The sequence below is a fragment of the Hermetia illucens genome, chromosome 1 (genome assembly GCF_905115235.1).
Source record: "Hermetia illucens chromosome 1, iHerIll2.2.curated.20191125, whole genome shotgun sequence".
Taxonomy (NCBI): Eukaryota; Metazoa; Arthropoda; class Insecta; order Diptera; family Stratiomyidae; genus Hermetia; species Hermetia illucens.
In genome coordinates this window covers 6,764,222-6,788,913 of record NC_051849.1, presented here as the reverse complement: position 1 = coordinate 6,788,913, position 24,692 = coordinate 6,764,222, and the positions used below count along the sequence as shown (strand labels likewise).

Genomic DNA, 24,692 nt, shown 5'->3' with positions numbered 1-24,692 from the left:
ACCGGGAAACGCTGTATCGCATTGGCTTGCCGGCCGTGATGCAGTCGACGAATGCTCCAAGACTTAATTAGGGCGATCAGACCTGAGTCTGCACTAGGACTCATCTGAAGTGACTTTGGCCACGAAACCTTACCAGGGTATACTGGTACCATGAGAACCGGGGTAGCCCCTAGACTCATATACTTCGGGAGAAATCCTGTCGTATATGAGTACAGCTCGGTTGTTTGCGGTTGATCCACTAGTGGGAGCTTCGTGGGGGCTGTGGTGATGCTCAAGCGAGAAGAGACCTTCGGGCCTCGGCGTGGTGTTGCGTTTCAACATAGGTCCCGTACTCCTTAGTTCGGTAGAGATTTAGGCAGGTCTTGCATCCACCAGTATGAATGCTAAGCCGTGCACTTGGTATAGACTGGTACCGTTGTTGTTTGTCATAGTGAGGCTCTGATTGTGGTCACAAAATCAATCCATGCCTTAAGAAGACCGTAGAATTACGTCTCCACGACAGGTACCTACGTTGAACACCCAAGGACTTAACTGTACGTAGAGCTGGAATTGACTGGTAAAAAGGTTTGACTGCGGTTCCCTGCACACAGCTGATCCAGTCAACCCATTGGGGAGAGTCGTCCCCACGGTTGTTCGGATCGGATAGAGTCCTTGCTGTCTGAGAGTACAGATTTCTTTATAGAGATCCTTTAGGTGCCCTATATTTGGTCATTTCACAAAGGCATGCATCAGCGGCAGTGTTCGGTTCGATCGATGCAGAAGGTGTGGGGAGAATGGACATATTGCTAAAGATTGCGTTAGGAACCACAAATGCCTAATCTGTGAAGGAAAGGAGGGACGGAATAACCGACATATTGCTGGAAGTGTTAATTTCGCAGAAGTTAGAAAGGCGCTCACTCCAATGAAAAAATGAGGTTTATGCAAATAATCCTCAATATGTGTCGTTTAGGATTTACTCGAGGAGACCACCTACGAATCTGAGGTGGAAATTACCGTCATTAGCGAACCCTATAGAAACCGTCAGCGTATGGATTACAGATTCGACTGGTAGAACGACGATATGCAGTCGAAAAAACCGCACAAAGTACTGCGAGTCAGACAGCCAGGAGGTTTGCGTGAGGGAAAATAAAGGGGGCATATGTGTACAGTTGTTATGCTCCACCAAGTCTAACGCTGTCCGATTTCGAGGAAATGAACGTAAGGGGACGTAGTCCAAAAGTGATTACCGGTAAGATAGCAGAGAGGCAAATTCAAATGCTTTTGCGCACTTGGATATAGTTCTGGTCAACGAAGATGATATAAACACCTTTCTTAAAGGAGGGTCAGCCTCAATCGTAGACCAAACTTTTGTCAGCTTTGCACTGGCGAGAGCAGAGAACGTTTATCCTTCCTCGACTTACATTGCTTACGACCAATCAACTCCCCAGAAACACTGCAACATTTGACAATCATCATCAAAGAAGGCCAACCCGTCGATAGGCTGTGACACCTTTGCAAGGCATACGCTTTGGCGCAGCTCGGAAATCAACAAAAAATGTTTTCCATTTTATCTATCAGTATGTAACAGGGGCAGCACCAACCTTTCATTTTCCCAGTTCGAAGAACTGACACAGTTGGGAGAGGTCCTTGACAGAGAGTGCAGAACTGAGAGAAGTAACTAACTAGAGGTCCTTCTCAAATCATACTTGCATACTTTTCAATCTAAATCTCGCTATAGAGGTCTCCAAACCTTTCAGAGACCCCAAAGAGGATCGATTAGAGGAAGTTTGGTTAAGTTATCAAGAGCACACTCTCCAGTGCGCAAATTGGGAAGATTGGCACGACAGACAAACTGAAATCAAAGGTCGGGACTCCGTGATAAGTACAGCAAGAAGCATTGTGAAATGAAGATCTGTCTAACCTCAGGAAGTTGACCAGAGAGATCTTCAACATCTGCGACAAGCATAAATATTGGCGGCCATCCAAGGACTGTCTGAAGAAGTACAAATCGGGTATCAAGACCACCAAGAGGTCAACTATTGCCAGCACATTGAAAGCACCAACGAATCCACCAGGCTCAGTAAGATTCTATTCAAGGAACATAGGAGCCCATCCTTTCTTAAGAGTCCGAAGGCTCGTGGACCAAATCTTCCGGTGAAACCTTGGAGCTGCTTGTTCAGCCTCACTTTCCCGCCAGCGAGGGGGACTGTGAGTCAGAGTCTTGCTTGGAGGATATGCAGCCATCCTAGGAGAGGGGGGGGGGAGGGCTTTAAGCAGCTTCTCCGCATATAAATCTCCGGGTCCAGATGGCATAATGCCAGCCATGCTACAGAAGCAGCAGGGAAGGGTTGTGCCGTGACTTGTCGAGGTTTACCGGGGCTGTATCCATTCGAATATATAGCACAACCTTGGAGACGCGCACGAGTGGTTTTCATACTGAAAACGGGCAGGCGCGGCCATGAGTCCGAGAAGGACTTTCGACCAACTAACCTCACCTCCTTCGTATTCACGACCCTAGAGTGCGTCTTGGGCATCCAGTGACGATTATGGATAGAATGGACATAGAGGAAGCATTCAACAATGTTAGTAACAACATCATCAAGGAAACCGTGACCAGTATTGGATCTTAGGCATTAGATAATATCCATGCTAAGAACCAGGATAATCAACTCGACTCTGGGAGGCAACTACTTGAGCAGAGCTTTGAACAACGGCACGCCCCAGAGTGGCACCATTTCTCCAATGCTCTGGTTAATAATGATGGACGAAATTTTATGAAAATTGGACAGGAGGAGGATGAAAGTAGTGATCAGAAATTTTTCCCTCCATTATGGGTGATATCATGGAATGAGCGTTGGTGAAGATATGCCCGTAGACCGCAAGATCAATTGGAATAGGTAAAGACCGAACCAAAATGCAACTGATGCCATTCACTACCTAGACAAGGATACCTGAATTCAACCAACTGCGAAAAAAATTGGTTTTTTCCTTCCATGTATCTGGGTGTAATCCTGAATCTAGAGCTAAATTGCATATTGAACATAGAACTGCGAGTTAGGAAGGTCTGTATAGCCTTCTAGGCCTGCAAGAGAACCTTTGCGAAGAAATGGGGTCTCCGGCCGAGAATGTTTCTCTGAATATACACAACTATGGTACATCCCATTCCAACGTACGCATCTGTTCTATGGTGACAGGCTTTAAACAAAAAGTACAATAGAACGAAACTTGAAGGATTCAAGGCACCATGCATGCAGGTGCTACCGGTGCTCTGCGGTCCTGCCCGGGAGATGCAACTCCCCCCGCTAGACCTCCACCTTAAATACGACACACAGAGTTCGGATTTTGGATAGCGAAGCCCTACGGCCATAGTAACATCTAAGACAAACTGCCTTGGGAAATCTGGGCATTCCCCACAGACTATAATATGTTGCAAGGCTTCACGGATGATTAACGATGGTCTGTGGAATCGATGCGTGAGTTTTCTCGAACACACGCAATATATCCGAGTCGCATAGTCTCCCAAGTTTCGCCAGTGTATTCCAAGCGGAAGTAGTGGGGATACTAAAAGCCTGTCGATGACTGGGGCATGGCCCGAGCCCCAAGGGTAACATAGCCATTCTAGTTGACAATCGAGCGGCGATTAAGACCCTGTACTCAGCGACGACATCCTCTAGGCTGGTGGGGCAGCGCAGAAATGCGCTGAACAGTCAAGGTAGCTTTCTCAAGGGCTTCCCGGCCATAGGAACGTAGAGAGTAATGGGCGGGCTGACGTATTGCCCAGGCGCGGCTCTGCTCTTGGCAGCCCTTTGGTGGAGCCAGTCTGTATCCCACTGGCTAATGACAAGGGTGGCATCCTACTGGCAATTCTTTGCAGCCGCTACGCTTGGCATACCCTACAATTCGCATTACCGAAGCTGCGGAGAAGAGAAGGAAACCCTTAGGCACCTCCTTTGCCATTGCCCAGCTCAAGCTAGGGTCAGGCTATGGACACTAGGTGAACCATTCTTTAGGGACCTTAGCGAGAATTCTAGCTGCACGATCGAACCGCTGCTTTCCTCGTGAATGCTATAGGCTGGCTCCACCAGCTCCACAAAAAAAATACTGGTCCCTTTTCCCATGCATGGTAGGACCTCCAGAAAGGTTTCAGAATTCCGTCATAACCAATGAATTTCATAACAAAAAGTGTAGCTCTTTTTTGAAACCAGTGCATTTAACAGATAATCAGTTAGTCAGACAGACAAGTGAGCTGATAAACAGTCAGATCAATGTGGTATTGTCAAGGTCATGAAAGTATGAAAACATATTTTCGGACAATTATTGTAGGAGATAGCTCTGAATAAAATTAATCTAAATCTGCTATAAGCACATGAAAACACGCGTGTCCAAGCTAATTTGTTTAAGTAATTTGTTGAATGTGCTGGAATAAACACAAATACCAGTAACAAAACCCGCGATTCGGACGTTGCCTCTCTGCACTCACGTAGATATATTCTATTGCATAAGACCACTTCAGAATATAGCCCACTTGACGCTCTTGACTTTCGTCTCCATTTCGGTAAACACATCAATCGACAAATAATCTTTAATAGAAATTACAGGCCGCCTACTTCATATGTATGCACTCTATCAAAGCGGAACGTAAAAGTATATCTCTTCACGTTGTGCCCCCCCCCCCCCCCCTCCTACCGGCGTTTTGAGGTACAAAAAGCCTGTTTGTATTGGGAATACCCGCAACCATAGCATAACTGATTATTATTATTAATTATTTCATGCCATTAGTTATAATTCACCTTATTACGCTGATGGAGCTATTCGTTATCGCTACGAAAGATAGTCATACTCTACTTGTTCCTTCATAAATGACTCATTTTCGACCCACCCCATTTTCCAATCCATCTTCTATGAAATTTACAAGTTGACCTTATGTGTTTTACTGGTAATACCAGTTATCATTTCCAGCAATTATAAAAATTAATTCTGATATCTTCTCCACCCTCCCTGCAAATGATGCATCTTAGTAAGTGCATCTTCCGAGCAAACCTGTATCTGACACCTTGTCTCCTTTAGCTTTCTGCGCAGAGAGGTTATCAGATTAAAATGCTAATCCATGCAAATCAATTTTGATTAATCAGCAAAACTGTTCCATGCTCACTCCTCGTTCACTGGAGATAATTTATAATTTATGTTTCCTTACTGAGAAATTGATAAATTTTGCATATCTAAGTATCTTATATTACTTACATGAATAAACATAATATCAAAGCTACTACGTGGGTCCGAGTGTTGGGTTCATATTTCATCTTCGTCAAAATATGTGCACCACATGATGGACAGATACACCGAACAGGGTCAGGTCCCACTACAAGTGGGGTTTGGATAACAACTGAAGGTTGGCCCGGGGGCGGATACGGATAACCACTCATATTTCAAGGATATTTGGCTTATTCTTGAGTACTATCACTACACCGGACTAAATATCAAAATGAATGGTGACTCCAATAGGAATTTAATTGCACTGAGAGCTAATGTGTTCAGCAACGCGTTCAAATACACCAGCGTACTTTGCTTATACGGAGACCTCAGAGTCGAAAAACAGCTCCAACACTACATATATCATTTCATTACTCCATTATCACTTTGTGCCACTGATAAGACAAAATTCCATTTTGATTAGATTTATCTACGCACAAAAACAGAGGCCGAATTGTTAGAAGGCAGCAATATGGAACACTAACTACTTCTACTATTATTTCCTATCAAACCGTCGTCACTACTTGCTGATAACTACTCGACACCTATAGAGCTTACTTGCAGGAGAGAGAGCGCAAGAAAACCGCAATACAGGTGAGGAAAAATCGTTCTATTGAAAGCATCGGACTGAATTTCGTTTGTATCTTTCGGATTTTTATTACGAGTACAGTGCCACGAAACGTTTTCAAGCGCTGGTAATTCACATTCTAAGAAATAGTAGCGCATTTTTCCTCGATTGCCTCATTTCATTCGCTAGTGTGATATTCATTTTCCGCTCTCTATTTTTTGAAACCAACTTTGTTCTGTTCTTCAGAGCAAGGTATCTTTCCTTCCTACTTCCTGCCATCTTACAGATAATTTAGTTCCACCATTCTTCCTGTTTCCAAGCGTACCAAAAACTGAAAATTTGACTACGGCCCGTCCGCGGTATTACAGCAAAAATCTGCCAGTAAACGGAAACGGAAGGTTCGGCAGAAGGGAACTTTGGTCACTAAGGGAGAGGACTACATGCTGAATCCTGCCTGTCAGAACCTCCTCATTCACCCTTACCGGGAAGAGCGAAATAAAAGGAAACTGGTGACGTGGACACTACTGGTTCAACGCCAGTATGAGGAAATGAACCCAAGCAGCCTTAACACCGTGAACCTGGAAAAGACCCAAGCCCGCGGCAGAAAAAGACACTGCGAAGGAAAATGATGCACCTCGGGAAAAAGGACATGTAAGTGGCTGTATCACTAGGTTCAGTAATGTCCAGAGAAATTGGACGCAAGGAAGCGGAATCTTCGGTGGAAAGTGGTGATAAACTGGTAACCCCATTGAAATCCACCCTGGAAACAGTAGACTCTTCTATCAGCGGTGATGTGCACAAAGAAGCGTAAGACCAACATATCTGTGGTGGCCAACGCTTTGTTGTGCTCCGCACCAAGGCCTACATCCACACGTCCCGTCCCCGGGGATTAGGACCAGTGTGCCAGAAGGTGATCAAGTCACCGAGAGAGACTTCTCCATTTAGACTGCACTGATGAGGTTATCCGGAGATGTGCGTGTATGGGCATGCTTATGCGCAGGCCGGGTAGGTGGGAAGTAAACGCCCACCCGTGGATAAAAATTGGCTATGGGAAGCACACCCAGAAATTAAACCAAATATGGAAGAGGAGAAAAGTAGTTTTTTTACGGTGCAGGGCTTCGGAAACCCAGTGCCGGCGGGTTTTGGGAGTGAGCAAGCGGGCTCCCGGCCGTCGATATCCAACGACCGCAGTGCCTCAGTAGTGGGAAACTTGGCTACTGTAGCATCTAATGCTACAAGAGATAATGGTGGAGTGGAAATTAGGTCCACACCGGATCCTTTTAGAAGGAGTTCGAAGCTTGGGAGATCACCACCGAGAACAATGGTTCTTTTTGGTAGTCGAGATTCGTCGCAGGGCTCTGAAAGAAATACGAATAGTCCCTTAATCGAGATCATTCCTTGTGGCGCAAGGCGCGAAAGCAAACGGGAACATACCGGAATGGCGTTCGTTACACTCGGGGAACGAATAAATGAACTGTGCGAGTTCATCAAGAAGAAGCGGAATATCCACCAAAATATTCGAGCCTTGATAAGAGGCATTAAATTGTCTTATATCATGGCCTCGAAGAAAAGAATTCCCAAGCGTCAGTTGGCAAGGTCACAAAGGAAACGCAGGCGACGCCTCCCCGTGATAAAGCAGGCGGGAAGACAGGAAAACGGGCTAGAGACAGTACCAGCGAGCCTCTTGGACCACAGCAAGTCCCGAAGAAGAAAAAAGCCTCTTCACCAAAGAAGGCGGAGCCGGCGAGAGTACCCGCGAAAGTCGGTAATCTCACGATTGCAGCCACAACGCCTACAAAAGTGGAAGAAACCAACGCTCGGAGGCCCGAAAAATGGACTAAGGTGAGCAACAAGAGGAAAAAGGACAAAAAGAAGCTCCGCCCGGAAATAATAATTATTTCCAAGAAGGGAAATATATCCTATGCCGACATCCTCCGAAAGGTGAAGTCAGACCCGGAATTGAAGGATTTGTGGGATAGTGTGAGCCGTATCAGGTGAACACAGAGAGGGGATCTGATGCTGGAGTTAAGTAAATCCGCCGACAAGTCAGCCGATAACTTCCGCGGGAAGGTGGAAAGTGTACTTAGGGAGGAAGTTGAGGTAAGAGCTCGGAAACAGGAGATAGTGGTTGAATGCAAGGACCTAGATGAAGTCACCTCACGGGAGGACATCTGTGCTGCGCTAAAGCAACAGTTCAACCTTACCGATATAGACCAGAGTGCCATAAAAAGGATGAAGAAGGCATATGGTGGCACACAGACCGCTATTAGTAGTTTGCCGGCGGAATCAGCTATTAAGTTAATTATCACGGGCAAGGTAAGAGTAGGTTGGGTCGTGTGCAGGCTCAGGGAGCAAATATCTCTAAAGAGATGCTTCAGATGCCTCGATTTCGGCCATTTTGCGGCGGCATGCACTAGTCAGCATGATAGGTCGAGAAGTTGCAGGAAGTGTGGGAATGAGGGCCACCTCATCAAAGATTGCACCGGAGATCCACGGTGTATGCTATGTAGCGGGAAAGAGGGCGTGGACGACCGGCATGTTGCGGGAAGCAGCAGATGTCCGGTATATAGAGGGGAGCTGAACCGCACAGGGAGATGTTATTAATACAAATCAATCTCAATCACTGTGAGGCAGCTCAGGACCTGCTCTCGCAAACCATTCCAGAGTCGAATGTGGATGTCGCGGTTATTTGAAAGCCGTACAGAAACCACGGCAGTACGACTTGTGCGGTGTACACGTCTGGCAACGCCGCAATCTGGGCGTACAGAACACAGGCCATTCAGGAAGTCATGCCCCCCCCCCCCCGCCAGCCGGTTTCATAAGGGCGAAGGTCAACGGTGTCCATATTTGCAGCTGCAACGCTCCTCCTAGTGCAACCTTAGCACAATATGAAGAGATGTTAGACAGTCTAGTGTTGGACACTAGAGACCGCAGCCCTAAAATCATTGCGGGCGATTTCAACGCGTGGGCCCTGGAGTGGGGAAGCCGATCGACGAACACCAAAGGTCAAATTCTTTTGAAATCTTTTGCGTGCTGGCCAACGTTGGATGCAGGCCTACCTTTCGAGGAAGAGGGTCGGGTTCGATCGTTGACCTGACATTTGTTACCACTTCACTGGTGAGGGAGATGGCTTGGCAAGTGAGTGACCACTACACCCACAGTGACTACCAGGCCATCTTCCTCCGCATTGGGAACCGGGGAGGCAGTCAACAACGCTCTGGAGATGAAAAGGCTAATGCGGTTGGCTGGTCTATCGGAGCTTTCGACGAGGAGACATTCCTGGCCACATTGGAGGGAACCCATGATCCGGATGGAACAGCGGTGGAAAGGGTCACACAGCTGTCTCAGCGTGTAACCGAAGCATGCGACGCTCCGATACCACGTTTGGACCACGGCAAGAGGCGAAATTACTGGCGGAACACGGAGATCGCTGCCTTGAGATCCTCTTGTATCCGAGCGAGGAGACTTTCCCACAGGACAAGGGGAAGGCCAGAGCACCAGGAGCGTGAGGAGGAATACAGGGACCTGCGAAGCAACCTTAAAAAGGCCATACAAAGAAGCAAAGCGGGAATGCTACCAGAAGCTCTGCATAGAGGCTAATACGAATCCGTGGAGTACAGCCTACCAAGTTGTAATGAACAATCACCTCAAGTGACATGCCCACGGCTCGATGCTGCCTGAGAAGTGCACTTCAAGTAGATCGTTTGCCGCTCTGTAAACGTAGATCATTCAACTTTTGGCTACGTTCTTTGACAAGGATCCGCTTCAGCTTTGAGGTTGCCTCAAGAAAGTCAGTCTCTTCGCAAAAGTAATGATCATTTAATCGATCTTATGCCCTTCATTAAAGTTTTCGGTGCCTCATGACACTGATTCTAGCCATGGGCGGAAAAAGACTTCCCTTTACCCTTCTTTGGCGTCTTCAATAGACAGCTCCTTCGAAAACTTCTCTCATCCTAGTTGTGATCATCTGGGTTGTTCTCTCAATTCCAGCAATGGATTCGGTGCGTCAGCTACGGAACGTAACTCTGACATTTAGTTCTATTTTATACGACTCCCAATCTATCTTGCGCAAATTCTGGAATGGAGTGGTTGCAGGTAGATCCGTGCCTATTACAAAATCAATGCGTCTTTGGTCCGAGAGTGGGATATCTTTTGATACTCTCCACTCTCCGACAAGAGTCGCAATGTCAGGGGATGCCACCGTGATGTTGATGACCACTCGCCTAATTATGAAGGAGTAATTCGCCCGTACTCGCTGAGAATAAAGACCTGATCCAGAAGAATTGACTTTCACGCAGTCTGTAGGTCTTAGGATCAAGGACAAGGACAAGCTTGACTTCCGCGATACCATTCGGTTCCTATATAATGGGCTGCAGAGGGAGGAAAGAAAACCTCAGAAAAAGCCGAAATATGCTCTCCTTACAGTGACAATCCATGTGACAACAAACCGCTATCCACCTACGGGCAAACAAAAGAGTGCAAGGGAAAGAAAAAGGTATTTTGGCCGGCCGAGCGAACGGAATTAAAATTTCGGAGGGAAGAAGCATGTACTCCAAATGGAAAAGTTGGCCAGCGAAGCGAAAATTGGTGGCATCAACGCTTGGTCTCTCGAGTAGAATGGCAGAGAAGCCAATGCAAGGAGGCGCACTCTATTAGTAGCTTTTGTACAGTCGGATTTAATTCTAATGAAGGTGATGTAAACGCTTTTCGGAAAAGGATGGGAGTTGGCTAGCAGAGCAGAGGACTAGCATGCCCGAAACCAAGAAAGAAATCAAAAGACAGAACAACCATTGATACCATCTTAATCGTTACTGGCTTGGCCGAAGATGAGATTCACGGAAAACGTGACTCCCAAACCACCCTGGAACTAAGGAATGCATTCAATTCAGCCAATTCAAACTTAACATGGAAACTTTTAGCAAAGATTGGTATTTACGTCTCGAAATCGATGCGGATTCTCATCACAACATCATGTTCATGTCTCTTTGATCGCAGGTAAAGCAATCGAAACATCAGGAACGTCAGTAAATAAATGGCAACCGTGTTGGGATCACTCAAAAGCTTTGTTGGTCACACAGGTTGATCCCTGCCATCGAAGAATTGCTGGGAGGAAATCGCGAGGAAATCAATTATAATCTCAGTCACTTTTTAAAGGGTCACAGAGATGCACAGGTTTAAAAATTTAACACCACCCTTGATTGTTCAAACTGCCATGCGGATCCCGGGTATCCAGCGCTCGTATTTTTCCAGTGCCCAAGATTCATGGAAGAAAGGAGAAAATGGAAATTCTAGGTGAAATTCTATCATCATCATCAACGGCGCAACAACCAGTATCCGGTCTAGGCCTGCCTTAATAAGTAACTCCAGACATCCCGGTTTTGCGACGAGGTCCATCAATTCGATATCCCCAAAAGCTGTCTGGCGTCCTGGCCTACGCCATGACTCCATCTTAGGCAGGGTCTGCCTCGTCTTCTTTTTCTACCATAGATATTGCCCTTCTTTCAGCCGTCCTTTAAGGTATATATCAGAACCAATACCAGTTTCAGAAACTACTAATCGAGACCATTGATTTGATACTCACTGCCTGCTTTCAGTGGAAAATTCCCCCTAAAACCAAACGTAGACGATCCACGCTTGGGCTTTTACAGTTCCAAACTTTTCACCAAACTAGTTGTCAAGATCAAGGTATAACCGTTCCTCAGTGAAGTGAGTGTGACAGACAGACAGATAGCTAGGCGGACAGACAGGCAATGCATCGTTTGTTTTACACAAATTGAAAGGCAAATATTAAAAAAGGCCCACGTGAACAACGAGGCTAACTAGACATATCTAACCTGGCAATATGGCATCAGCAAACGAGCTTTGCAGAGTTACGGCCAAAACGATAACATAGTGGACAGCTTATCGCTCCTTAAAATGTATCGAATATATTTCAAAAGGATTGTCAATTCTACGAAGATTATGCGAATGACTCATTTAATGACCGAATGAAATTGGTGATGGTCAGAAAACCATTCTGAATAGCCTGCCGAAGACGATCAAGAGAGGAGAGCTATCCGAAAAACCCCACCGCCCACAGATATTGAAGCTCCATCGAAGTGTGCTTGCAATCCTCTTTGCTAGCTAGGCTCAGGAATATGAGGGGAGGGGTCATAATACAAGAAGTCACATATCCTTGTAACTAATTCGTGGGTCCGCGCCAGATCCTAAAAATGCACCAAACAGCAAACAGAGAGATTCGCGGGAGCCCACAGAAAAATCAACATAAAGAATAAAAAAGCCACGATCGAAAAGGATGAACCACGATGGATTGCATCTGCAATCGATGCTATCTCAGGATCAGATGTATTTTGGGGCGAGCTCTTCGAGGTTCCCGTCTTGCCTTGGCATCCTTAGACCATTCTATTGGAAGATATCCCTTTATACATGTGAGCCTTGTAGATGTGATCGATAAGAGCGAAACTAAAAGAGAATAAAACTAAAGGTCATATATGAAATTCTTACCGAAAACGGCAAAAAAAAATAACAAATAATAAAAAAAAATCGATGCAAAAATACAGGCCCCCCGCCCCCCTCCTCCAGGGCTCTAAGGGTTGAGTTTCCGAGATATAACAATTTGTCCCCTTTCTATCAAGTTTCTTAGGAAATTATTAATAAATCCAAATTCGAATTATTCAAATGATCTTTGGGTTTAGGGGAAAGCGACCAGTTGTTAGGTTCTTTTAAAAAACAAGTAAAGCATGTTGGATGTAGGAATTGAGAGGGGTAATTGATAAAAGCAAAGGGATTAAAATGGGAGAAAAGAGGGGAATACAACATATGACTAAAAGCACTCACTAAACTAACTAACTAACTAAAATATGCCACTTACGTCAAAAACTCCATTATTTCGAAGAAAAACATATAAAGCTACAAAATTGCAACATTGACTCAATTTTGCTTTTAATTGTATATTGCCGCCAGATAAAATTATCGATATCTGTGGTATTCGACAAATATTTCCACTAGATTTGATGATAAAAGGTATGAATACATGCTAGTTTCGATTTTCCCAATAAATACCATTGTCAATGCGTTTATTGCTGTATTTTGTGTGGAAGATATGATGAGACATTTCCATGTAGAATTCCTGCCCGCGGGACATTGTTTTGGCACAACTGACTCTTACTGAGAGTATGTACCATTGACGAAGTCTATTTACTAAGTCTAGACGTAGAAGTGCCCATTACTAGTCAACTAATTACTATCGTATGTACGCCCTCGACGCCATCAAGCCAGCGCACAAATAATCAATTCGAAGAGTACAATATACACACATAGATAGTGTAGCAATTGATAGCGAGGTGACGGAAATGATTCACCTGTGAACCATTGATTGCTAAGATACTCTTGATACGGATAGTGAGCAGCAACTATATCCCAGCTGGCTACGCTAGCATGACTCATTTCTGCAATACTGACTCATTTTGAGCCTCAAGTATACTCTCATTGCCCCACATCTAGAAGATATGTAGCAAAATATCTAGATACTGCACTAGCATGCGTGTCAACAAGCACACATACCAGCCACAGTAAACACCAAAGTTATTTTTACCGTCGTAGTCGACATGCCTGTTGGAAGCTTACTTGAGAGAGACCAAACGAAAACAAATCTGACCTGGTCAGGTGGTTCGTGGATTCTATGAAAAAGTGCAACATTACAACGGACATTTCTACCTGATACACCTGAAACATACGCAATTGGATAAGTCGAAAATAAGCGGAACTATCTTTTTGTTGTTGCAAACCACACGAAGTTGCTTGCTCAGAGTTTGCATCTTCGGAGACGGAGCGAATTAAAATCAAATTAACTTTTTGACTCCGCCATATTATTTAGATATCATTCTGGTCCTAAGCTCAAGTAAAAATATTGTTTGAGGCATCGTACTTTGTACTATCTTCAGCAAAACAAAAATAAAATGCTGAGATCAGGGAAAGATATAAATAAAGTATAGTTCGATTCATCCTACTATGCTAAATCCTACCTGATCTCTCTTGGTGACAGGTCCCGTGACAGACCGACCAAGCAAATGCATCCAATATCGTTAGACACAAAATAATCGTGTTGAATCTTAAGTCTCGGAAAAATGCGGGGGCGTTCACCTCAGCCAACGCGTCAGGATGGGCCCCGGTCCAATCGAGAAATGGACGTAAATTAATCCGAGCAAAATAAATATGTGTCTGCACGTCAAATATTGGCACCCTCACTGGAAAAACCGAGAAACTCGCAAGAGCCCTTCGGAAAAGGCGTACTGATATCTGCGTCCTACAAGAAACCCGATGGTCTGGTGCCAAAAGCATATGGTAGAACACGAACGGGATAAAAATGACTATAAACTTCTTTATTTCAATTCGGTATTGGCATTGCCATCTCAGAGGGTTTCCATGATACTGTGCCTACCGGAGGTTGCTGCACTCACTGTCAGGGGTGCGAGATATTTGGCAACGACGCGGGTATCGACCATTGGAACTGGAACCGCCATCCGGTTAACACCTAACCAACAATGCGTTAAACTTGTTAAATTCCTTTTTGCTTAAATAAAACCGTTCTTGCTACCTTTTTAAATGCTGAGTTTATGATCATGGCCGTATGCCGTATCTAAGGACTCGAGAGCACTTTGGTGACCCCGCTCGATTTGCATTCAAAAATGCCGAGTGGCAATTTCTACGACGCCGACGAAGGCCAGACTTCTGCTGCCTCAAGCGCCATAGCCACTCTTGCTGATCTAAATGCAATTATGCTCAAGCTACCCCTCTTTGGCAAGTCAGGTCTGCGTTTCATACGCGTCGAGTCGCAATTCCAAAACAACCGTATTACGAACGACGCAGCGCGATTCGACAGAGTTGTAGCCGAGTTAGATATGTCGATTCTGACCCACGTGGGAGACATTTAAGAGACGCTGCCCGACATTCATAGATACCAGGCGCTTAAACAAGAGCTTCTCACGGTGCTTGGCGTCACGGAAGACGAGAGGATGCGCCAATTTCTTTTTGATCTGGAGCTGGAGGACCAGCGCCCGTCGCGATTCCTGCGGCACCTACAGTGCACCGCCGGAAGATCCGTGCCAGAGTCTTTGGTGAAACGCTGTGGTTAGATCGCCTATGGCCCCACGTCCGCGCCATCGTAGCCGCTGACGACCAAGATGACCTGTTGAGGTTAGCTATCGCTGCAGATCCCGTCTCCATCGTCTCCGTGCCAAGTGTCATATCGAGCATTCAGAACACCACTAGCTCGCAGCCCGTTCTCGAGGTGGACTCCCTCGCGAAGCAGGTTGAAAAGCTGCGGTTGGAACTAAGCCGCATCAGCGCACTATCTCGCCCGGGCAGCTCATCAAATTGTACCACGTGCAGCCCCTCATGGCAAGTGCCTCCCCAAGCTAGCAGTTCCTTGACGAATCGTCTGGAGGTCTATGACCCAACGTCGCGGCTGAAGTTCCTAATGGACACGGGGGCCGATTTTTCCGTTGTTCTAGCCTCCTTTGCACGCAATGTCCAGAAGTCCTCGTACAAGTTATATGCAACCAACGGAACCCCCATCAGTATGTATGGTACTAAAATCCTCACCCTTTCGGTAGGTCTCACGCGTCCGTTCCACTAACAGTTTTGCATCGCCAGGGTGTCGCATCCTTTTCTAGACGCCAATTTTCACAAGCATTTTGGATTACTCGTCGACATCCAAAACCGGAAACACCCCCCCCCCCCCCCCCCGTAACTACCTAGAGGGTTCCGAGTTCTTTGTTTTAATAGACCATAAGCCGCTGACATACGCGTTTGTTCAGTCACCTGACAACGATTCGCCGCGACAGCAGCCACACCTCTGCTACATATCTCAGTTTACAACGGACTTCCCTTTCATTTCTGGCTCAAGCAACGAACTAGCAGATGCACTCTCCCGTATCGAAACCATGGAAATGCCTGCGAAAATAGGCTGTTCCATGAGCGATCTATACGGAACCTGCTTTGTGACAACACCGTATTCCTGAAGGTGATACGCAAATGGAAAACGAAAAGTGACGGAGTTCTCGTGGAACTAGGACCGCAGACAACTTATAAGAGTACGATCTGCAGTCAAAGTGCTACTGAGGAAGAAGGACCTTCTAGTTTAGAGTCTAGAAATCCGAAATCGTAACTACTTCACAGAAAAGGTCGAAGTGAAGAAAGACATAAAACGTGAACCTCCAAAGGTGACTAATGCCCGAATAGGTGTCACTTCTGTGAATGCTCGGGGCCAAAAACTCGCCATGGTGGAAGTCCCCGAACAATAGGCGAGGAATCTTCTTAACAGCGGGAAAATCAGAATGGGATGGATAGTATGCAGGACACAAATGGACTATGGACACATGTCAACATTTTGCAAAGGACTCGACAGGATGACAATATGCCACAAATGCGGTCAGGTAGGTCACCAAGCGAAATCTGTGTTCTCTTCAATGATCGTGACACGTCTGGTGAAAACGTTATACACACTAAGGGTTCGGGGCGGTGTCCAATTTTTAGCCGAACTAGAATGGGCCAGGACTAGCATCTGGGTTCGGGACGGCGGTCACCTTCGCGTCCTAGCCCAAGACCGAGGGAATAACTTCGTTTGGATTTGGTATTTATGGATAACGTTTTTTAGCATTTACCTGATGCCAAATGAGGGTCAGACCTTCGACGCCGGCTTGATGCGCTGGAGGACGCCGTTTCAGGCACGGAGAGGTGAATGCTGATAAGAGATGACTTTAATGCTAGGCCCCTTGAATGGGACATGTCTCAGCCAGATTTCAGAAGGAAAGGGAAATGGCATCGAGATCCGAGCTCGTAGATTTAAACACTGCGAAGGAAGCTGACATAAGTTTTGCATCAGAATTTCCGGGACCGCTGATGGATGGGTAGCGAATCCTAGAAGACTTCTCGGCAAATGATCATCAGTACATCGCATTCAAAGTGGTTGATAACTGCTTGTTGGCGTGCTCCAAACCCTTTCTGGGAGTGGTACGCCGCGAGGATGAATAGATAGAGTCATCCTGGAGGGCGCTTCCGGAATGGGCAACATTGCAGCTGACACTGCTATAAATTCCGTGATGAACCTGATAACTCAGTACTCGTTGTTGACCTATGGAGGGAATGATATAAGCTCCTCTAAGTGGCACGACGTCTACAAGCCCGTGAGGAAGCATGCACCATAAAAGCAAAGTAGCAGTAGTAAGCAAAAAGGAGACTTCGCAGTATGATAAATAAAAACAAAGCTCGTGGCTGGCAAAACCTAGTCAACCAGGAGCTATAAGCTTATCATCCGGAAAATCGGGGCTCTGCTGCGTATTGCATTCTACGGGTATTATTCCCCAGACATCCCGTACGGATCGATGTCAATAGCACGGAAGGTGTCCACGACTACCCCTTTTTACAATAAAAGAATTCGAGGAAGCCCTTCTTACCATGGAAAACAAGAAAATGCTCGGTCCTAATGGTATCCCGGCGGAAGTTTACAAACTGTCCTTCCGCCAATGGCCAGACTTGCTGCTCGGGATGTTCAACGCTTGCCTGTAGGAGGACATTTTTTATTGTGGTTAGAAGGTTGTGGTTGGCTAATCAGCAAAAAAAAGGAGGCCCTGAGATACCGTCTGCATACCGACCGCTGTGTATGCTTGACATAGTCGGCAAAGTACTCGAAAAGCTCATCAGGAGTAGACTGACTGAAGCGATCCACGCTGCCTGGGACTTATCCTCAAGGCAGTTCGGGTTCAGAGCAGGGAGATCCACAGTGGATGCTATTATAGACGTCGTGAATGTGGTTCATCGAGACGAGACACACAATCGCTGGTCCTGAGGGATAGTGCTCCTCATAACGTTTGGGGTCAGAAATGCCTTCAATTTCGTAATATCGACAGATATACTAGGCACATTAGAAAACTCATGCCACGTGCCAAGCTATCTCCAGCGGATATTAAGGGAATATCTGAACGACCGACGGGATCACATTGCGGGTAGCACAGGAATCCACACTAGAGCCGAACCTCTGGAACGCTTCCTACCGTAGTCTGTTAAGATTCAACATGCCAGAAAAATCGCACCTGGTCCTTGGTGTTGCCGGACGGATGGCTGCTTATGTTTTCAACTTTACACCGGGAAAGAACCAAGCGCCCCATATCGATCGGCGAGTTAATTATAGATTCAGAATCAGCTATTAAATACCTTACTTTAGTACTCGGCTAGACGAAGAGCTTCTTCGAGCAAATCGAAGCACCCCCGGACTGTGGTGCAGCTGGAGTCTCGGCCTTAAGTCGACTAATGGCAAATGTTGAGGGCCTATATCTACCATAAAAAGACGTCTCTTTTATGAGCACAACGCAGTCCATTCTGCTCTACGTCATGGAGGTATGGGCTGATGCCCTTGACAAAGAAATGTAGCGTAACCGCCTTATCAAAGTCCAGAGACGGGGAGGTTTGCGAATAGCAATAAGCGATAAGCACTGTTTCAGAAACGGCTGTGATGATGATCGGGGGAGTGGTTCCCGTTGCTCTCCTTGCTAAGGAATGTAAAGCTATCTACAGCCACAAGGATGAGAATTTAAGAGAGGTTACCCGAAAAGGCGTCAAGGCACACTTACCGTGAGGCAACTCTCTTTGCAAAGTGAGTCAAGTTGAAGATGAACTGCACGGCTCATCGACAATTTAAATCTGCGGCTGAACCAAACGCATGGTGAGATTATCAACGTCCTTACCCAACCTCTAAGTCTTACCTGCACAAGATTGGTGGGATGGCTTTCGTCAGAATCTTTATTTCAGACACAGGGGAGCTACCTCCACACAACAATGTCAGAGAGATGGTGAGAAACGCTGGCAGATAGAGTCGTGTTGCGCATCATTATTAGACTTTGCTTGTTGTCAAGAATATTGAGCTTGACCGGCGGAGGGAACTAACAACTCCCTTACTCCTTCCTCCCTCCCATTAGTGAAAGGAATTCCCTAGCTTGAAGGGTCCCTAAGCCGGGAGAGCTAGCCCGAAGTAACGTGTCAAACGATCTTCAAGGAGTTCTCTAAGGACAAGGAGGTGTTAAGTTGGCAGTCCCACAGCGTATTCTTGGGGGAGTCCAAAACTCGGTGCCGAAACGCATTCATCCTAGACCCAAAAAATTCGGATTATTCAGGTGGAACACCATCTGACTGGCAAGAAAGTATCACAGTTCCAATATGGAAAAAGAAAGGTAGTTCAGCACAATGTTCAAATTACCGTCCGATCCGGTTACTTTCCCACACCATGAACGTATTCTTGATAACCGTATACCCGTGCATCAAGCCGGGTTTGTCAAGAACTGCGGAACTACAGACGCAATACACCCTACACGGTCAATCATGGAGAAATACCACCAAGCATCAAACTCTTCCATTGCATTTTTTTGGATCTGAAGAAAGCGTTTGACCTTGTGTCACACGAACTTATCAGATATACTCCACGACATTGAAATTACTTCAGGCATTGGCACAACCAAGATGAAGTGGCATTCAACAACTGGTACTCTTTTTGGCCGATGTACTAATGAACATCTGAAATCTGAAATTCACCGCAGTGTTATGTACTCTGTCGCGTACTATGGTTCTGATTGCTGACCGAATATAAATCACAATGAATGGTGCCTGGCGGTAATGGAGGCGAAGATGTTGCGTTGGACTAGGAACACACCTTGATCACATCCGAAATGAGGATATCCGCCATCGATATGGGGTTGCACCGATCGAGGATGAATCGCAAGAGAGACATCTTCAATGGTATGGTCACGTAACTCGCACTAAAGAGAATTGACTTGCCAAGATTGGTCTGAACATCAGAGTCGATGGTAAGCGACCAAAAGGTCAGTGGATTGATACGCTGGACTACATCCAGATCAGGCATTTGGTAGAATAAAATGGCGCAATCGATCCCGACGTGTCGACCCCACTTGTGGACAGGATAAAGCCTAAAGAAAATGAACTACTATTTCAAGAAATCATGACCCTTCTATTCTATAAAGAAATATAGGTATGTACAAGTATTAGTCTGCTATCGCTGTAAAGAACGTCGATGAAATGGACGAGTTAAACCTCAGTAATCTCTGGATTGGTCATTTTATACCCACTAAATTTTATAGGTATTTTTATCACTATTATTGGAAATTATTCTTCAATTTCTAGGGAAAGCTCTTATTTGAAAATATTCTGGATTCGCCATTGTTTGATATATATCACTCGTATATAAACCACGCTCCAGTATCACTTCACTCAGATATGTCACTATCTTTTGTTTTTTTTTTCGTGAAAGACTTAGATTTAAATAGATACACGTTATTTCGGGAACCATTTCACTCCTTTTCATTGTAAGATCTACTGAACATTCAGGGCTTAATAGATGGGCCTAAAGATGGGATTAAATGGTTCCCGAAATATCGTGTATCTTTCTAAATTTGTTTAACCATTTTATATCTAAAAAAACACATTTTACTTACAGGAAGCAGCAAAGAAGCAAAGCAATCACATGGGTCCTGGTATTGGCCTCAAATTTCATTTTCGAAACGATTTGAGCCCCGCAGGAAGGACAAACACATCGAACTGGCTCAGGTCCAACAGCGACCGGTTGTTGAACGACAACCGGTTGACCTGCTGGTGGCGGGTAAGGATATCCACTTTTTTGTGCCATCTTTTTTTGCAACAATTACCGATCACTGAATTTCAACAAGTAAACCAAGTACAGCAGAAATATTTACGTTGAAAAGGTCTATTTATTTAGAAAACTCTGGATGCCACGTCCAAACACTTCGAAAATGCCTAACGATATGATAGAGCTAATGGTAAACGCCCAGCATAACAAGCTTTTCCCCTTTTGCTGATAACCGATTACTGTAGCTGCTTATCAGCGTTCTATGTTACTTGGGCCCCAAATGAATTCAGTCTTGGTATAGAAAATATGATAATTTTTAATCTTCCGCTCTTGTCTGTCAAATAGCACTTATGAGTAATTCCCGAAAAGTACCGGGAAACCTAAAAAATACCATGAAGTCACGAGTATGTAACGCATACCTGGAGATGATTCATAACGATGGAGCCGAAATCCTTAAAGTGAAAGATACGATATCAGAAGCAATCAAATTTTAATAGAGCTTGAATAATAATTGTTGGAATCCACCCTCACTACATTTGAATTGCTTGGATAATGATAACATTTATATAAAAACCACAAACCGAAGTAGCCGCGCCTATGCGCCAACATCGTCGGTCCAGGCTACAAACTTAAAATCTACCGAAATTTATCAAATGTACCACTTAAACTTAGAAAAACATGCCAAGTAAATCTACATAGAACAGCGCTCTTATCGACCCTGTTGGAAAAATTCGACCTTGAGGCTGAAAATTTGCGAACACAACTGTGCCATTTATGCATAGCTAGAATTTAAGCAGAAAAGTTAAACATTTTAATAGCAATATTCCTAATTGGTCCCCCATCAAAGAACTATTTAAACTTCGAGCAACGCTTAACTGAGGTGATGAATCACCCCCAAAAATAAGTTGATCAAGTTTAAGTTTTTATATAAAATCTTATTAGAATCGGTTCACTGCCTGTCTGTCACATAAGATGTATTTTTTTTTTCAGGATATTGGAACTCCAGGGTGCCAACTTTCCAAAATACCATTGGACTTACGCCGTTTGAAGCCAGCTTTCCTAACTCCGCGAAAAGATCCCCAATCCCCCAATCCCTGGAATACCAAAGCGCGGAATCCACTCTCATCAGGGGGCCTCGGGACATGATTGTGCCATATTGTTAGACAGAGCTATTGCTGCCTCTGCAACAAAATTATCTTTTCCAGACACGTGTTGGATATCAGAAGTAAACTGGCCAAAGTTGACGAGAAAACTCTTTGTCAGGCTTTTGTCTAAACGCGAAAGTAAGGGGCTTCTGGTCCGTACACATGGTGAACCGCCTGCCCTTGAGGGAGAAACGGAAGTATTTTATAGGAAGGTACGCGGCGAGTAGCTCACGATTATAGGCGCTATAATTACGTTGAGCTGGGTTGAACTGTTTTGAAAAGAAGCCCAACAGTTGCCAGATTTGATTCACCAGTTGGAGAAGAACGGCGCCTACTGCTGTATCTGAGGCATCGACGAACATAGCTAGGAGTGCATCTGGCTGAGGAAACCCCAGAATATGGCATCAACAAGCTGTTGTTTGACCGACTCAAACGCTTTGACAGCCTCAGCAGACCACGCAAACTCGCGAGAGTCTTTAGTTTTGGGCCCAGACAAGTAGGCGTTCGCGATCGCTTGATGCTGAGAGGCATTGGACAAAGAACGACGATAGAAGTTTAACATGCCCAAAAACCTTCGCAGATCCTATACCATGGTTGGTAGGAGAAAGCTCTTTATCGCCTCAACTTTGCCTGGATCAGGATGGAGACCGCCAGGGATAAACAAGCGGCCGAGAAATTTTACCTCTGGAGGAGTCTGCACTTTGCAACGTTTAGAACGATTCCGGCCTCAAGGAGACGTTGAAAAATGCACTCGAGATGGTCAAAGTGCTCAGATTCTGAAGCGGAAGCGACCAAAACATCATTCATGTAGACGAAACAAAAGTTTCGCAAAGCAAAGTGGGTGAACCTCTGAAACGTCTGCGCAGCGGTGCACAAGCCGAAAGTCATCCTGGTGAACTCGAGAGTCCGAAATGTGTGCAGATTGACGTCTTCAGAATCTCTTCGGGAGCGACAGGAATTTGGTGATATGCCTTGGCTACACCCAAGGTCGTAAAAACACGGGAGTTTGTTAGCGAGTACGCAAAATGATGGGTGAGTAGAATGGGGTATCAATCTAAAACTGTCTGAGCATTCAGACACTTATAATCTCCACATGGTCGCAATTCCCCGTTTGCCAAATGAAGTGGAGATGACCAAGAGCTATAGGATGGTCTGGAGATACCCTGTTTCATTAAGTCTTCAAACTCTTTCTTCGCAACAGTGAGCTTCTGGGGTGAAAGTGGACGCACTTTTGAGAAGATTGGAGAGCCGGTAGTGTTAATGTGGTGCTGTACATCATGCTTAACCGGCCATGGAGAAACTACTTTCCTTAAAAATGTTGCCATTCTGAGGAGTGCGCGAATGTGCCGGTCGGCAACGTCCTCGAAAATTATCGAAAGAGGGTAATTTTGTCAGATAGAAATTTTCCCTGACGTCTGTAATGAGGTTGCGAGGTCTATCAAAGCCTTGTTCTTCAAGTTCACCATCATCTCATAATGACATAGGAACTCTGCACCTAATATGGGGATGTTAATGTCCGCTAGAATGAAACGCCATGAAAACGCGCGGCGCAGTCCGAGGCTCACGTCCACCTACCTACACACAGAGGTGCGGATAGGAGAAGTCTTCACGGCCGCCAGTTAAGGTGTTCGGACGGGGTAGAGGGAGAACCGACACCTAAGCACCCGTGTCAAGCAGGAACGTCTGCTTAGGGGGTCGAAGATTGTAAGACGACGTACTGCGCCTCGGGTAGCCGTCGCTGAGGCACCCAGCAAGCCTAGTTTTTGGTTGCGTTAAACGCACATCTGGAGATACATTTAGTCGCTGAAGCTCCGTATTTACGATGGTACACACAATTCGTCGAGGCCGATGAGGGTCCCGGCGTGCAAATATCCGAACGCCCATTTCGGGAAGCAGACCTCGACCGTGATTACGATCGAAATTTACCTCCCGAACGCAAAGAACTAACCGTCACTGCGAACTTTGTGGCCGCGTCGGCCAGTGTCGTCACCATGGACTTAAGCCTCCATTTCCCGAGTTGTGCCTCGGGAAACTTCCGCGACCACGGGGCGCGCGTACACTTCGTGTGCTTTGTCGGCCGTGGCGGACAACACCTCCAGCGATTCCAAGCCCGCACAGGCCAAGATGCTGCGGATGCTCTCCAGGAGTCGTTGCAACCAGAGGAACTTCAACAGCTCTGAGCCAATCTTATCCCCACCTAATTGCCACATTTGATTAAGCAACTGGCCGGGAACACGGTTGCCTAACGTCACTTCATTCAGCAAGTGATATAGCTTTGCTTCCTCCCTTACTGAAAGGCGCCGAATTAGCTGCTCCTTCTAACAGACCCACGAGAACTCGTACGTCCGAAACATGCCCGTTTGTCTCCTCGTCGAAACCGATGAGTCCATGGTTGAACCGTGTGGCGTCCGTCATGACGCCCGCCAGCGCAAATTGTGCCTCCAGCTGTCTGGAACAGGGTGGTTGATGTTTTAATTGCAGTTAGGTAACATCTTCCTATTACCCCCATCATATCCTTAAGCTCCCGTTCTTATGAGTCGCACATTGCCCTAATTTCTCCTCCAACAAATGCCCCGTTTGTAAAATCGTGTATCTACTTTCCTTGTTCATATCCAGTCAATGTTCTCTTAGTCAAATATCCTGGTTTACCCTTCATCTTCTGCGGAGACTTCAACTTTCCTTCCATTAAATGGCCAGATTCCCCTGATGCTTGCATCCACCGAAATAATTTGATCTCCTTCCCCGTTTCTTTCCCGTCTCTCATCTTAGTTTGCGCTAATACCCTGCCTGGTACACTGTTGAGGCCTGTAATACTCTTCATGATAAAAACAAAGCTCGTCTGAGGTTCCAACGTTCCAGTAATGCCGAAGAAAGGCAAGTTCGATAACTCTACGTTCGTCTACGAAAATTCTGATCAAAAATGCACACTCACAATATTTAAATGGCCATTCGACCGACAGGAATTCAAACTCGTCTTATCATATGTCTACAATTTACGCTCTTCGTCCACTTCTTCCGCTAAATAAGCTTGTGAACTTCTTCGGGATTATTTCTCCTCGGCTTTCACTCCTAACCATTCATCTTGCGTCTCATCCGA

General features: G+C 45.7%; 1 protein-coding gene across 3 annotated transcripts in view; it reads right to left on the bottom strand.

The window, feature by feature from the left end:
• The window catches only part of LOC119661217 (lipopolysaccharide-induced tumor necrosis factor-alpha factor homolog), a 32,186-nt gene that overhangs the window by 4,510 nt on the left and 2,984 nt on the right, over window positions 1–24,692 (bottom strand). The window contains exon 1 of one of the 3 annotated variants that reach the window (XM_038070441.1): window positions 20,299–20,671. The exons of 1 other annotated variant lie outside the window; for it this stretch is intronic. In XM_038070441.1, coding sequence (XP_037926369.1) covers window positions 20,299–20,489 — 191 coding nt within the window. In that variant the 5' untranslated portion in view covers window positions 20,490–20,671. Of the gene's footprint in view, window positions 1–5,220; window positions 5,770–20,298; window positions 20,672–24,692 lie in introns of those variants that run through there. One more of the 3 variants, XM_038070442.1, reaches the window with a different exon arrangement.